The sequence below is a fragment of the Peromyscus maniculatus genome, chromosome 4 (genome assembly GCF_049852395.1).
Source record: "Peromyscus maniculatus bairdii isolate BWxNUB_F1_BW_parent chromosome 4, HU_Pman_BW_mat_3.1, whole genome shotgun sequence".
In the NCBI taxonomy this organism is placed as follows: Eukaryota; Metazoa; Chordata; class Mammalia; order Rodentia; family Cricetidae; genus Peromyscus; species Peromyscus maniculatus.
In genome coordinates, this window is record NC_134855.1 from 142,266,223 (window position 1) to 142,282,477 (window position 16,255).

General features: G+C 56.1%; 1 protein-coding gene across 1 annotated transcript in view; it reads left to right on the forward strand.

The window, feature by feature from the left end:
- Cdh22 (cadherin 22) overlaps positions 1 to 16,255 on the forward strand; it is a 127,172-nt gene that overhangs the window by 88,971 nt on the left and 21,946 nt on the right. The window contains exons 5-8 of the mRNA XM_076571168.1: positions 3,396 to 3,563; positions 6,325 to 6,518; positions 8,284 to 8,537; positions 14,333 to 14,469. Of these exons, the coding sequence (XP_076427283.1) occupies positions 3,396 to 3,563; positions 6,325 to 6,518; positions 8,284 to 8,537; positions 14,333 to 14,469 (753 nt within the window). The remainder of the gene's footprint in view (positions 1 to 3,395; positions 3,564 to 6,324; positions 6,519 to 8,283; positions 8,538 to 14,332; positions 14,470 to 16,255) is intronic.

The following is a 16,255-nucleotide window of genomic DNA, read 5'->3' on the forward strand; positions in this document are numbered from 1 at the left end:
ACCTTTTTTTAAACATTTATCTGTGTATTCATTGTGTGTGCACACACGTGTGTAAGCATACATGTAGAGGGTAATGTGTGTGTATGTGGGAACAGAACCCAGGTCGTCAGGCTCACAGGTGGGCTCCTTTACCTGCTGAGCCACGCCGTCAGCCCTCAGCCTTCAACTTCTGTTCTAGAACACAGTCCTGAGAGCTCACAGAAGGATGCCAGCTTCCTGGAGGGAGAGGGAGCCCACGTGTCCCCACAGACAGAGGGACGCTGAGGTCATCTTGGACCTCTCAGCCAAACTGACCCTCAGTTAGACACAGCTACATGAATTAGCTCAGGAACGGCTCAGCTAATCGGATTTCTCTATCAGTTACCTAAGGCTGTACCAAGATAAGCCAAACTTTGTGGGTCAATGGTTTATTCTCCGTCATAGTTGTGTGGGCTAGCTGAGCAGCTCTTTCTTGGGGGTCATTCGTGGAACAACCCTTGACTGTTGGGCAGCTGAGGGCTGACGCAGCTGGCAGACCTAGACCTCTCACCAAGTCCCTTTCATTCTGGGTTGCTTCATCATGCAGGGGCCTTTGGATTCCCAGAGAAAAGACCCCAGCACTCAAGACTTTACACTCCTCAGACTTGTCCCTAAGCCAGAGCACACCACATGCCCAAGGCCATATTCAGTGAGCAGGAATTATCCAAGGTTGTGGAAACTGGGATGTGTTTTATCAGAGACTATCTCCATAGCAACTTCACACGGTGTGTGACTCCAGACAGCGTCCAGAGGCCACATGGCCCCTGTTTCCCACTCCAGGAGCCCAGAGGCTCCTGAACCACATGCTCTATGAGATATTATGTCCCCAGTCTCTCTGGAGTGGGGACAACAGAGAAACTAGCTGCATGAGGCCTCCCACCTCACCTGCTCAGATAGAGCCAGACTTCTGCTCCAGTCCCCACTCGGAGCTGGGGATGAAGAGCTTTGAGATACACGGTGGCCCTAAATCCTGCTACCAGACTGTCATTCAGTGTATCCCTAGATGTAAAGTGTATGGCTACTCAGCTCCCTGCCAGACATGGTGGCACATAGCTGTAGTCCAGCACTTGGGAGGTGGAGGCAGGAGGGTCAGCAGTTCAAGGCCAACCTGAGGTACTTGAGACCCTCTCTCAAAACAGCAACAGAGTCAGCTCTCTTCCTTGCTTTCCTGCCTTGGACCTCGCCTGTAAATCTGGAGGCCACTATGCCTGTCTGCCATTTGTCCTTACTCCCGGAGCTGGCACTAGCCACTTGCTTTGGCTCCGACAAGTGTTGCCCTCATCTCTTCCCTCTCTGTGTCCCCCCCCCTCCTCTCTCTGGACAAGGCACTTTTCCTGCTTCTCTTCTCTGCTTTTCTGTCTCAAGAGGTCTCCCCTCCCCAAATGTCTCTCTTCCCTAGTCTCTTCTGCTGTCCCTTCCTCCGGGTCTCTGTCTCTTTCCCAGGGTCCGTGGCTTCTCTCTCTCTCTCTCTCTCTCTCTCTCTCTCTCTCTCTCTCTCTCTCTCTCTGTGTGTGTGTGTGTGTGTGTGTGTCTGTCTGTCTGTCTGTCTGTGTGTGTCTCTGTCTGTCTGTCTGTCTCTCTCTCTCTCTGTCTCTCTGTGTGTGTCTCTGTCTGTCTGTCTGTCTGTCTGTCTGTCTCTCTCTCTCTCTCTCTCTCTCTCTCTCCTCCCTTCCTCTCCTTCCTCTTCCCCTCATGTTCTTTCCCTCCTCTCCCCGCAATCACAAAAGTGGACCACCCTGAGTACTGCCTACTCTGGGCACACAATACACAGCACACACACTCGTGCGCACACAATGCATACACAAACACACACCACCCCACAGCCTCTCCTCCTGTCCCATCACCTTTACTGGAATCCAGGGACGTGGGGACATCAGGAGTTGGAGCACAGGTTTTATGGGGCGCGTCCTGGGGCTGCTGGTGCATGACTCCACCAGGTGCTCAGGCCCAGGCGCCACCTGTCACCACCTGTGCTTGGCAGGTGGGAGGGGTGTCAGGAGAGGCTCTGAATGCCTCATCAACTCCCCCTCCTGACCAGGTTTCTTACACTGACAGGAAATGAGGCCTGGCTGTCTTCTCTGAAGAATTAACCTTCAGCATTACCATTTCGGCTTCTACACCATGGGCAGCTTGGAAGATGGTCTTCCCAGCCCTTCTCTGTGGCCTGGACAGAGAACCCAGGCTTGGGGTATGGGAGAGGGCTGGGGGATGGGCAGGGATGCAATGAACAGATGTGTGTGACTTCCGTCCATATGTGTGAGGCATGCACCTGTGCATGAATGGAGTATGACCCTCAGTGAGTGTTGCCTATATGTTAAACACCCTGAGAAGTTGCTTGGTACCAAGTTCTGCAGGTCACTAACAAGCCAGGCAGATGCCCTGCTCAGCACATACCAGATCCTGGGGGAAACAGACCCATGGTGGGACTGGCTACTCAGGGCAGATTCCCAGGGGCAGATCTGGTCCACAGGTCACCTCTCAGCAAAGCAAATGGTCTTCTGTATGTGGAAGTTTGTGCACATGTGTGGCAAAGTGAGTGTTAGTCTGTAGGTGTGTAGAGGCGTGTGTGTGTGTGTGTGTGTGTGTGTGTGTGTGTGTGTGTGTATGAGAGAGAGAGAGAGAGAGAGAGAGAGAGAGAGAGAGAGAGAGAGAGCAGAGAACTCATCTGTCTGTCTGTGATTGTGCACTGTGGGAATATGTGTGAGGGGTCTGTGTGCAAGTGTGCTCTGGCTGATGAGCTCTGTGGGTCCCAATGGCCAAGCGTCTTAATTTACTTTTCTATTACTGTGACAAAACATCATGACCAAGGCAGCCTATGAAAGAAAGAATTTAACTGGTCATGGTGGGTGCACACCTTTAATCCCAGCACTCAGGAGGCAGAGGCCAGCCTGATCTGCACAGTGAGTTCCAAGCTAGCCAGGTCTACACAGAGAGACCCTGTCAAATAATCTCCACCACAAGCATTTAATTGGGGGCTCACAGCTCCAAATGGTTAAAACCCATGACCATCATGGTAAGACCATGGCAGCAGGCAGGCAGTTATGGTACTGAAACAGTAGCTGAGAGCTCATCTGATTGACAAGCAGAGGCAGAGCTAACCTCAAATCCCACCCCCAGTAACACACCTCCTCCAACAAGACCACGCCTCCTCCAACAAGGCCACACCCCTTAATGCTTCCCCAACAGTTCCACCCACTGTGGACCGAACATGAAAATATATAGTCTTTGGGAGCCATTCTCGTTCAAACCACCACGCCACACGTGTCTTTTGCACCCATGGCTCTCCCTTGACCTTCGGTACACAGCACAGCATGGTTGAGCCCTGCCTCGGCCTGGCCAGAGTCTGCCATCATGGCCCCATTCTCCCTCACCCACAGGTGTGATCCGGACAGCTGTACCTGACCTCGACCGTGAGAGCCAGGAACGCTATGAGGTGGTTATCCAAGCCACAGACATGGCAGGCCAGCTGGGTGGCCTCTCGGGCTCCACTACAGTCACCATCGTGGTTACTGACGTCAATGACAACCCGCCCCGCTTCCCACAGAGTAAGTGGGGTTCTGTGTCTGTCTGTCTGTCTGCATGAGAGCCTACTGGTCCAGCTTCCCTTAGAGCTTCCTGCCTGGAGGGGGACCGTCACCTGGGTGCTCCTCCAAGCCTGCCTCCCACAGAGGGAAACCCCTGCCAATCTGGCTTGGCAGACAGAAAAACTGCTGTAGCCTCCCCACCTGAGAAGCCCCTGCTCCCCTTCTGGCCATTCATTTGCCCTCTTGCTGGCCCTTCAGGGCCCCCTAGCTACTGCTAGATCCCCAACCCAAGCTTGTAAAGAGGTGTTGAAGGTTCATCAGGGTCTAGATAGAAGGGGGCAGCCACTGCACCCAGGCAGAGGGACACCCATACTTAAGCCCAAGAAAGCTGATCTGAGGTCAAGGTCTCCCTCCTCCTGGAGCCTGGAGGCTAGCAGTCTGTGCCGATGCATGGGAGGCTTGCCTCTTCCGGCACACGTCAGGGCAGGCGGCTTCTCTGGATCAGGCCCCCACCTGCCTATCAGCCTGGCTAGCGGGCTGTCCCCGCTCAGGCCCAGCCGCCACAGGGAAGCTGCAGCTGCAGCTGGCAGAGACTAAATGCCGCCGGGAGCCAGCTGATTCCTATCAGGCGAGTCATTACCCGAGGTCCACTGCTCTCATATTAGGCCCCGCCACAGGGGACTGACCCCCATAAGATAAGCGAACACAATCCCTTAGCTGAGCTCAAGCAGCCTACCACCTCAGCCGTTCAGCACAGGGTGGGCCCCAGCACAGGCTACAGACAGGGGGCCGGGGCAGGCAGGCCCCAGCACTCCTGTTCCAGAAGGGAAAGCTCTTGGCTAGACAATAAACAGTACCAGGCTCCGGGCAGCAGGATCTACATGAGGGGCAGAGCAGAGAGGAGGCCCAGCCAGAAAGGCTGCTTGACGCATGCCTCTCTCCCTCCTCTTCCTCCCTCCTCCCCTCCCTTTCTTCCTTCTTCTCTCCTCTCCCTCCCTCATTTCTTTTCTGTGACTATAGAGGCCAGAAGGGCAAAAAATAGAAAAGCCCAAAGCCGGCACTCGGCCCCACCAGCAGGACCCAGAATCCCCCGTGTGCCTTTCTCAGCCGCGGCATCCTCCTTCTCCACCAGCACCAGCCCCCACTCTGCCCGTCACCATCATTTCTGTGCTTTTCTGAGACTCTGCCCTCCTCTCTACCAAGCACCATAGTCTACTCCCGCCCCTTTGTGAACCTCAAATAAGTGAAACCATGTGATATACGCTGCTGTGTGCCTTTGACTTTCAAAATGACATTCCTATTCTCAGGCTGTTCCTTCTAACTGTTCCTTTTCCTTGCTGTATAGTATTCCCACATATCTGTCCTGCTGAATATTTGGCTTGTTTCTAGATGGAGCTATTGTGAACTTGGAACCTAGTTGCCTGTGTCTCCGAGTGCCCTTCTGCAAACACTTCTCTAGTATTGCTGAAAAGTGTTTCCTCATGAAGTGATGTGCTTGTCCCTTGTGCCACATCCCCACCAACACTGAGTGTAGTTAGACTCTTTAATCTTTTATTTAGTTGCTCACCGCTCCTTAACACAGCCCACCCACGAGACAGCATCCTGTGCCTGGTGAATGAGCACCATGACTCTTGTCTCCCACAGCTCACGTTCAGCCCAGAGGAGAGTTTGAGAGATGGACAGTAATACCTGCTAGGATGTTCTTGGGCGCCCCGGGAGGGGCGGGCAGAAGCAGCTGAAGATATAGGAAGGGTCCCCAAAGGGTAAAGTGGGGAGAGAAGGTGAGAGCTGGTACAGGCAAGCCCTGAGTTGTGCCTTCTGGGCCATACAGCAGGGAGGAACCCCAGCAGGGGTGTGACGGGCTGGCTGCAGGGCTGAGGGACTTCCCACGTCTACCCCAAGGGCAGTGGGGAGCTATCAGAGCAAGGATCCTCTCAAGGCTGCTGTGTGAGCATGAGAAAGAGGCAGCCCGTGCACACAAGGCCTCTCGGGCATTCGAGGCACCAATGGCAAAGTCCCAAATGTCACCTGGGCTGACCCCTGTTCAGCAAGCCACTCTCACCTTGACCTTGGTTCTGGTCAGATAGGAGGATGCTACTCGTGTGTCATCTGTCCCCCTTCGGTCACCAGGCCATCTTTGCCAGAGAGCGCCCGCTTCAGGGTGTTCACACCTGCCATCTCCTCTAGAACGTCTTTTCCCAGCAGTCTGCTGCTTTGGGCTCATCCCCTCACCCCTTTATCAGGGAGGCTCTGTCCTCTTCCACTGTACACTGTCTGGGTCATCAGAGGTGATTCTAGGAGGTGACACAAGTGCCATCAGTGTGAGATGCCCACGGCCAGTCATTTCCATGCGGTCCGGGGCACAGTTCCTCACATCTCACAGGTAGCGGCGTCTGAGTTGTCATAGTAACACTGCTGTTAGGAATGTGTTCTTCCCATTTCACAGAGGAGGGAACTGAAGCTCATAGGTACAGGTCAAAACCGGCTCAGGCTGAGGAGAGCCTCAACCCTCGTGATAAACCTCTTCTGTCCCCCTTGCTGGGCAGGAGGAGAAACAGGCCTCAAGGATGTCAGGGATGTCCCCATACTGTCAACCGAGAACCCTGGGGGTGGAATCGCATGGCCTCTGCCCTTCAGAAGACAGGTCCATTGCAGTCTGAAATTCCCACCTGGCCAGGGCAGCGCCCCTGCAGACACAAATCTCCCCGGCATACCCAGGCCCCTCCTCCTCTCCCCAGCGCTGGCAGAAACCAGGGTCAACCTCCTGGCATGTCCCCCACAGAGATGTACCAGTTCAGCATACAGGAGTCAGCGCCCATCGGCACCGCTGTGGGCCGAGTGAAGGCCGAGGACTCGGATGTGGGTGAGAACACAGACATGACTTACCACCTGAGAGAAGAAAGCGGCAGCGGAGGGGATGCATTCAAGGTCACCACGGACAGCGACACTCAGGAGGCCATCATCACAGTGCAGAAGGTGAGGCTGCTGTGGGCAGGGCGGGAAGGCAGCCGGGGGCTCTCACTTCCCCCACCTCCAGGGTTGAGGCCTCGATGTCTCATTGAGAGAGGATAAGCGACCCTACCCAGGATTGCACAGCTGTTCGTGAGTTCAGATTTCAGCCCATGCTCCTAAACATCGTTATGGCCTACGTCAGCACATCCCTGGCCCTTCACAGGTCACTTCCTCTAATCCCCATGTTCCCGTCTGACAGGAAGGCCACGCCATCTGCATATTGACTAGTGAGAAAGGTCGGGAAAGAGAAAGGGGCTTCCACTTCTGGAAGAGACAGTGTTGGGATTCGAACCCAAGCCTTTCCCCCACTATATCCAGCCGTGTGCTTTCTTGTGGCTGACCCGGAAAGCTCAGCCTGGCAGACCCAGTGCTTCTGGGAGGATGGGGAAGGAGGTCTCAGAAGAAAGCAGGGACCTATCTTCCAGGATTTGGCCATAACTGTGACGACTCAGGGTGACAAGCCTTGAGGACTACGCCCTTGATCGTGCTCCCCGGTGGAAGGCTCGAGTCCCCTGCCCAAGTTCCCTGCCTGAGTCCACACGTTGTTGCAGGCCTCTGTGTGCCCCAAGGGGTTCAGTACCCTGTCCAGGTCACTCAACTGGGACAGCCCTGTAGGAACACAAGCTCGGGCCTCTAGCTGCAGAATTCAATCAATTTTCAGACTTTTGATCCCCATGTGCCCCAACTATGAGACTGGCCCGGGTCATAGATGGGAAATCAGAGGCCCAGAGCAGCCTAGCAGCCCACAGCACTCCATAGTTTCCTAGCAGTCCAAAGCGTCAGGATTCACCCCAGCAAGCTAGCTCTCTCTCTTCCTCAGGGATGCCTCATCCCCATGCTCTGCAGTGTGGTGGCTCCAGTAGGCGCCTGAGGTGTCTGTGGAGTCAGCAATGGCTCCAGAGCCTGGCAGAGCCCCGCCTGATGAATGGCCTGGCTGTAGAAGCCATCCTTCATTCCTAGGGCAGCGCCCAGCTGCATCCCGTTGGCTCCGGCAACAAGACAGGGGAAAAAGGTAATCTGTGCTGTTAGGGAAGGGGCCCCGTATGCCAGGCAGACATAGGCTTAGGGACTCCAGAAAGCCCCGCCCCCACATCACGTGACCATAGTAACCAAAGCTCTGCCACTGATTTCATCTGTTTAGGAAGGCTAGAGCCAAGCTCAGTCAAGGTGCTTTCCCCTTGGGGAACTTCATTCACTCCCCCAAAGCCAAAAGGGTCCGTCTGATTGTCCACAGTCAGCTCGCGGCTGGCTGCAGACAGCCAGGGCTGGAACCCAGGGCTGAGGCCTGCAGATCTTTGTCCCTGTTTCTCTCTCCTGGCTTCGGGAGCCCCAACAGCCTGGCTTTGATTCTTGGCTGTTCCGGGGCCACCTGCTCAGGGTGTCACTGTGGCCTTGTGGCCCCAATTTCCTCATGGGTAGAAGGAGATCGCTGCCGTATTGGTCCTACAGGTGGTTATCTAATGGAGTGACTGATGAAAACATACTGAGTGGGGATGCAAGCAGCCCAGGGATTGGGGCCTTTTAAAGTGGTGCCTGTGTGTTTCCAGGCAAAAACAGTCCCCTAGGAGCCCCCTTTACACCGGAAGGGACTGGTCTGGGCCTCTGACAGCCAACTCTATGGTGGGCTGAGCCAACTGTGACCAGTTGTGTGCTCCTTCTTGACGATGCCATCGTCCCCCCCCCCCCCACGCGCCGCCCGTCAATGACCGGCCTTCTCTGCCTCCCCCAGCGCCTGGACTTCGAGTCCCAGCAGGTGCACACGGTGGTGCTGGAAGCCCTCAACAAGTTTGTGGACCCCCGCTTCGCCGACCTGGGCACATTCCGAGACCAAGCAATCGTGCGCGTGGCCGTGACTGATGTGGACGAGCCCCCTGAGTTCCGGCCACCCTCCGGCCTCCTGGAGGTGCAGGAGGACGCGCAGGTGGGCTCCCTGGTCGGCGTGGTGACGGCGCGGGACCCCGACGCCGCCAACCGGCCCGTCCGGTGAGACCCCCGCCCGGGGCCACGCCTGCTGCCTGCTCTCCTGACATGCACAACCCCAGCAGACCGAAGGCAGAGGGGAGGGGGGATCCTGGGGGCCAGAGAGCCCAGGAAGAAAAAAAGGGGGGCAGTTCCAGGCAAGACAGGGACAAAGATGGAGAGCCAGTGCCCAGCGTGGCAGAGGAGTCCTCTGGCTGCCAGCTGGAGAGGTCCCGGCTCCTCCCTCACCAGCCCACCTCAGGCCTCAGTGGACAACCCCTCACCACGTTCAGAAGGAGCAAAACCAAGCAAAACGGGTCCCTGTTTCCTTAAGGCATCCCTCTACAGGGCTTCTCTGTCCTTTAGGCCACGTGTTCTTTCCTCCTCCACCACCACCCTCTCTCCGTCTGTCTGCCTCTCATCCATCTATAAGTCTCGACCTTAAAATGTAGCCAGAGTTCTCGCCCTGAACTCCCTAGCTGTGGTCACAGCCTGGCTCAAGCCAGCATGTCGCCTGGCTAGCCCTCCCGGCCTCTGTCCTCAACAGAAGACAGCCAGGTCTTGCTCCCGTGTGGAGCTAACGCTGGCCTCCTCTGCTCCTCACCCTCCTCTTGAATTCAGTCAGACTTCACCTTGACCCTCAACCTGACCCTGAACGTCCCAGAAACCTCCAGGCCTTCTCCCACATGCTCCCCTCCTCTTGACTCTGTGGGTTCCAGCTCCTCTCAGCCCCTTCTCAGGGCCTATGCTGTGGCTGCCCCTGGGCCCAGGTCCCCAGATCTCTAGCCTCTCACTCCCTTTGCTCAACAGTATCCCTCTCTAAAAGCCTTCCTTGGCCCCTCCCCCCAATGCCCACCCAGCCCCAGCCCCTCCTACCCCTCCCTCCAAATTCCTCCTCCACACAGCTCACATCCCACCTTCTGATTTCCTGATGTCCTGTTTACCGAGCCTCGAGCCTCGTCTGCCCCCACTGAACCAGTACCCAGAGGATGGAAACCTCTACCAGCTCACTCACGGCTAGGTCCTTGGGGCGCTGAGGCTCACGGCCCAGCACCCCTGCACACTCCCTGAACAGTAGAGAATGAAGTAGACCCAAAACAAGACAGAGAAAAGAGACGAGGAGACCAGCCCTGAAAGAGAGGGACCCGGTGAAGAGCCTGGAAAGAGAAGGCTCAGGGACCTGCCAGGCAGCGAGGACAAGAGGGACTCTAGAGAGAGGGTGGGTAGATCAAGAGCCAGGCCCAGACCGGGCTGAGGCAGAGGCAGGGCAGTGATGGGGGACGCTGCGGGGACTTGTGAACTGCGGACTTTAGAGAGGCCCTGTTTGGAAAACTCAGACAGAAGACAGGGGACGGCGGTTGTGGTAGACATGGACACCGAGTAAGGGCCGGTGGGAGGATTAGCTGGTGTCAGATGGACATGGAAGGAGGTTTTTCCCCAACTCCCTGCTACACAGTTAATGGGCCAAGCTGAGCTCTGCGGGGACCTAGGAGAAAGAGTTTAAAGATTGTGGTGTGCAGTTCCAGACACTCTGCCATCATCCGTCTTGACAGGCCTCTTAGAACTGTGCAAGGCCCAGCCTGTACAACCTTACATGCCAGCCCTAGCCAACAAGATACAAAGATTCCATCTCACTTAGCTGCCATAGTCTGTCAGACTGAGAGAAAGCCTCGGGGACATGGGAGGAATTCTTGGAACTGGCGGGAATGGACCTGAGCTGGGCTCCATTCCGGGTAGAGGAAGGTCTGTGCAGATGTCAGGAGCCTGGGGCCATAGTTTACAGGAAGGGGTAAAGGCACCAGGGCCTCCCAGGTAGGACAGGAGCTCACCTTCCAGGCTGAAGCCTAGCGTTGGCCACAGCCCTTGGTCTCCCCGCCATCAGGCACAGCCTTTGGACACTGTTTGGCCTCTGGCTGGCCCCAGCCTTCTTCCGAGAGGACAGTGTCACCCGGGTTCTCAGAAAACTGGAGACCCCAGCAGGTTGGCTTCTTCGAGCATCACGGTGTGGGGCAGGACGAGGGGGTGGTCAGTCGGGTCATGTTCCTGTCCTGTCCCTCCTCTCCGTCCCCACTCCCTCTCCTCTTCTTTCATCCCTGCCGAAGGGACAGACTTTGGAACCAGCGCCTCACCCTCCTTCATCTCCCTGTGCCCGGCCCCTTCCCTGGTGCTCCTCGGATGTGGAAGAGCCTGCAGGGAGCTTGAGACAGCTCCAATTTAGCACTGCAAACATTCGCTCAGCTTCCCTTGCACGGCTCAGAGCCAGGCCTGGGGACATGCCCGGGACTCAACCAAGGGCAGTTCCAGGGCACAGCTCCCTGACTGTGGGCCACAGACCTGAGAAGCAAGGCCAGTGCTGGACTGTGTGCAGCCGAGAAGAGTCTGCAGGCCACCCAAGAGTCACTGGTGCATGCACTAAGACGGGCTCTCGTCCCTATCCGCAGTGATTAAGTGTTGATAGAGGCTATGGAGAGGATGCAGTAAGAGGGTCCGGGGGATTTGAGGTCGCAGGGGGTCACTTTGCATTGAGTGGTCAGACTCCTGGGGGCGGGGGGAGAACAGAAGGCAGGATGACATAGCCAGAGTGTGGACATGTCGGGAGGGCATTCCAAGGAGCAGGAACGGCAAGGGTCCTGAGGCGGGCGAACAGGGAGCCAATGTGCCGCTAGAGTGGAGAAATGAAATAAGTTCCCGGGAGAGCGCCTGGCACAGTGAGCCTTGGAGTGTGGCTCCAAGGAGGGAAGTGACCTGTCTGGGGACAGAGGGCCTGGTTGCAGACCGGGGCGGAGCCAAGGATGCTCAGGTCTTTGCTGTTCCACCTTCAGCATAGTGTCACACACACATGCCCACCCACAGTCACACCACAGACATGCATTCCTGCCCCCAGCTCAGACAGGACACAGGGCTGTGCACATGCACATAAGGTGTGCCCGCTTCCCCTTCTCTTGCCTGCCACACAGGGAGCCCTTCCCTCCCCCTCACTCACTGGCTCCCAAGGCTGGAAGCCAGACAGCCAGGGCTGCAGCCGTCATCTACGTCTTAACTGGCTAATGGTCTCCCTATAGTGTCCCCACTGTGGCCTGGGGTACAGCTGCCTATTCTTAGGCTCCAGCCTCTGCCATTCCCTCTAAGGAAAAAAAAAAAAAAGACTAGAGGGGCAGAGAGAAGGGTGGAAAGAATGAGGAAGAAGAGGAGGAAGAGAAATGGGGAGAGGAAAACAGGAGAGGGAGAAGGAGAGGCACTGGATCTTAGGGGCGCTGACTTCATCAAAGGATTACTCCGTTGGTGAGTCCATAGCTAAATGGGTTGTTGGAAAACATAAACCCACATATACCCTTTTTTTTTGTTTTGTTTTGTTTTTGTTTTGTTTTTCAAGACAGGGTTTCTCTGTGTAGTTTTGGTGCCTGTCCTGGATCTCACTCTGTAGCCCAGGCTGGCCTCGAACTTACAGAGAAACACCTGGCTCTGCCTCCCAAGTGCTGGGTAAAGGTGTGTGCCACCACTGCCCAGCATGTACACTTTTAAAACTCCACTCTGCCCATTGCACATCCCTCTACATTTGCCACCCCACCCCACCCCACCCCACCCCCAACAGCAAATATGAAATGACCTCTCCTCAGTCCTGTCTCCTTCGGAACCCTTACCTCCACCCCTCTACCTGCAAAGGGGGCGTGGCTCTCCAGGATTCCTCTCAACTGAGCAAGCACCTAGATGAGTCTTGTTCCACCTCCTTCCCATGCAAATACCTGGCAGGGTCAGGCTGGGGGCCAAGGGGACCCAAGGCTCCAGGCATTGAGGCTTTCTTTGGTTAGTTCAACAAGCCCCAAAGAACTCTGGGTCTAGAGTCCCACCTCTGGGTGCAGAGTCTAACTCGACAGCAGAGAAATTATGCACCCCTAGTTGGGAGGGTCATGGAGGATCCACATGGCATCTTAATGTAAATAAAGACAGGCCCCCTGAGAAGATGTGCTCAAGGCTGGGACTCATGACCTAGCTAGTAGAATAGTGTCCTGTGCACAGCACAGCCACACTCGGCTGAGTTTATCCTGGGAGGCTCGGTGACCTCATCTGTAAGGTGAGGGTGATGACCGAAGAGCGTGATGTCTGGCAGGGTCCTGTTCTCTTACAACCCTGAACAGCCCAGAGAAGGCATTTGCTTGATGTTCAGGTCATGAAGGTCCTAGCAGGGGATGGCTGGGAAGTGCAATCTCAGAGCTGTCCGATGCATGCCAGGAAAAAGGGGTCAGCTGGAGTCTGAACTTCCAGGTAGCACCCCTGGCTAGCCAGGGGCAAGAGGCAGTACACTCAGCAATCCAGGGCAGGAAGAGATGATGCCTGGGGGGTGGGGAGATGGCTCAGTGGGTAAGAGCACTCCTTGAAAAAGCCTGAGGGCCTGAGTTCAAATCCTCAACACCCATGTAAAAAGACATGTGTGGCCATGCACACCAGCACGGCAAAGCAGCAAGCTCCAGGTATAAAGTTTGTCAGAAGGGGGAAAGGTAAAGAGTGACGGAGGATACCTGATGGTCCCCATGAGCATAGGCACACCCAGGTGAATACATGAACACATGGACACACACACACACACACACACACACACACACACACACACACACACTTTAAAAATTCCACTCTGCCCATGGCAAATCCCTCTAGAGTCTGCCACATGCCTTCACCCCACTCCCAACAGCAAATAGGAAATCACTTCCCCCCACTTCACCCATTCCACACCAGGGTGCCAGGTGCCTCTGAATTAGATACATAAACAGCCTAAGGAGGTGGAAGAACGGTTCAAGGTCACGCAGGGTGAGTGAGTGACAGGAAATGCCAGCATGGTGTGCTCAGCCCCTTACCGTTGCTATTATCCCTGTGGGAGAGATGGGGAAACTGAGGTCCTAAGAGGTTTGATCCTGCATGCATCCCAGGCCTCTCCAAAGACTGTCTCTCAAGGCTTTGAACCCTGCAGGCATCGCTTCCCCCAGGCCTCAGTTTCCCTCTCTAGGACTGAGGGAAGAGCAGAGGCTAGAGCTTTCCTCCCTGCCTGGCTGCTTTGTCCTGGCTGCACAATGCGCCTTTGCCTGCATGCCAGGCCTTTGTCTGTGCGTAGCCACGGCACCCCGCCTGTGTTATCAGTGCAGAAAGTGGCGGCGGGCGCTGGCGGGGCCTCTCTGGGCCTCTGCCGCCTGAGACATGTGTTGGACACGGGCCTTTCAGGCCTGGAGCCGAAGCACAAAGGCCGCGGAAGAAGGCGGAACAAAGGGCTTTTTCACGCGGCAACTGAAAAGCTGCAGATTAGCAAGCGCGCTGTTCAGGCAGGAGGAGCGGGGGCAGCCACAGACCCTCCCAGGCCAGGCTCAGCTGCCCTGGGTCTGGGGACCCCCTGGCCTCCAGAAGCATCCTAACCTGCCTCTACCCCCTCTCCTGCTCAAAATTCTCAGAACCCCAACTCCTGGTCCTAAATCGCTCTCCCCACCTCCAGCCCAGCCATTTTATATCCTTTGATTTTTCCTGAATTGTCAGTTTGCAGGCACCTCTGCTAACCCTAAGGCCCCCTCGTCTCCCTCTCACTGAGAAGCCCATTTCTGAGGCCTCCTTTTCAGGAAAGCAAAGAGAGAGACATCTGTGACTCTGTCCCGGGGATGTGGTCTTCAGCCCTCTCCATTGACCCCTGAGATCCAGCAGTCACCAGCTCCAGGGAGATGCTAAGCTCTGTGTGTCTAGGGGGTGGTCCCTCTCTTGGAGTAGGGTGGAGTAGGGAGATCATGGCTCAGGGTCCTGACACTGGCGCACATTTGATCAGCCCAACCCTGTCCCCCACTCAGGTACGCCATTGACCGTGACTCGGATTTGGAGCAGATCTTCGACATTGATGCAGACACTGGCGCCATCGTGACTGGCAAGGGGCTGGACCGTGAAACGGCAGGCTGGCACAACATTACCGTGCTGGCCATGGAAGCAGGTGAGTTGGGCGGTGTGAGTGGAGGAGCAGTGGCCGGGTCAGAGCTAAGGCTGAACTGTCAGTCAAGACACATGGGGGAGGAGTCAAGGGTTGAGGCGGGGCAAAGTTCCTACTTGGGTATAGGTGTGGGCGGAATCAGATCTCCAGGAAGGAAGGTCTAGTAGAACCCTCTAAGCCCCACAAGAAAGGGCTAGTATAGAGGCCAACTTTCTTCCCTCCTTTGCTGAACCTCTGCTACAGGCCAAGCTCCAGTCCAGGGTCTTAGAAAGAAGGGACAGTACCTGTCCTCAGAGGAGGTCAGCCAACTGAAAAAAGGTGACATGGTACAAAGGAGCCATGAGCCAAGGGGAATAAAGAGAGGTGGCACTGTTTCTCCGAGGCAAAGGCTACTCTGGGAAGATCTGTTCACAAAGACCTCAGGACGATCAGGACACCATGCCCATGTCATCGAGGGGAGACAGTTCAGGCAGGGGGAATAGACTGGGCAAAGGCTCCTGGGTGGATGATAGCTACCCGGAATGTTAGAGGAACTGCAATAAGCCAAACTAGTTGGAGCGAGGCAGAGTGGTCCACCACCGGCAGGGAGGGGCTGGGCTTTACTCATCCTGAGGTTGGAATGGAGAGGGCTTTGAGCACTAGAGGGATGCTGTCTGGAGTAGACAGGGCTTGAGAGGAAGTAGGGAGCTTGGTCAGATGCAGTGGTGTTGGGGGAGGGGTGATAGCCCAGCCTGGGCCAGGAAGCACTCGGGAATGCTGCAGCCCCAGAGGCAGGGTGCTGATGGAGCAGGGTCAAAGGCTTATGGGTTCAGATGTCAAAAACACTGAAGGAGCCGGGCGGTGGTGGTGCACACCTTTAATCCCAGCACTCGGGAGGCAGAGGCAGGTAGATTTTTCTGAGTTCAAGGCCAGCCTGGGCTACAGAGTGAGTTCCAGGAAAGGCACAAAGCTACACAGAGAAATCCTATCTCAAAAAACCATACACACACACACACACACACACACACACACACACACACACACACACACACACACACAAAGTAAAGGCATTTGGCTCTGCTGGGGAGAAGTTTCTGGAAGTGGGGACCTAGTTTGGAGCCACTGGGTGGGTGGGGGTTGAGCCGGGGAAGGAAAGGATGATCCTGAAATATAGGAGTCTGCATAAGTAAGGCTGTGGAAGTGGGAAGCAGAGGGAAGGGACTCATGGAGCACCCGGAGTGGGCAGAGCCAGCCAGTGCCTGCCAGGTCTCCTCAGCTTCGCTCTCCAGTGTCGCCTGTCTCAGCCTTAGGGCAGCTCAAACCGACCCCTATCCCGAGGCCTCCTGCTGGCCTCCCCGCTCCCTGTGCCCGCCTCCCCTTCCTCCTCCCACTTCGGAGGCCCCACTGGCCCGTGGCAGGGCCGAGGAAGTCCCTAGGCTGAAGTCCTCTTCGTCTCTTTCAACTGCAGTTTAAAGGCAAACACAAAGCGGGCCGCAGCCCTCAGTGCGGCGCGTCTGGGAGCCTTTGAATCCACTCCTCCTCCGCTTGGAAGAGAGAACAAAGGTGGCTGGAGAGGAAGTAGCGCTGGACTGGAGGGGGGGGGGAGTTCCGCCACCTTCTGAGCCTCCCTCGCCTGCTCCAAGGCAGCTAGCTGTCACTGAGGCTCTGTGCACGGGGAAGGCAGAGGCCTGACTGACAGACAGAGGTGCCTCCTCCTTGGCCCACGGATTGTCACCTGTCTGACATCCTGCCACTAGCAAGTCCCTCCTTGGGCTCTCTCACCCCGGGTCTCCCTGCCACATGCTCATCT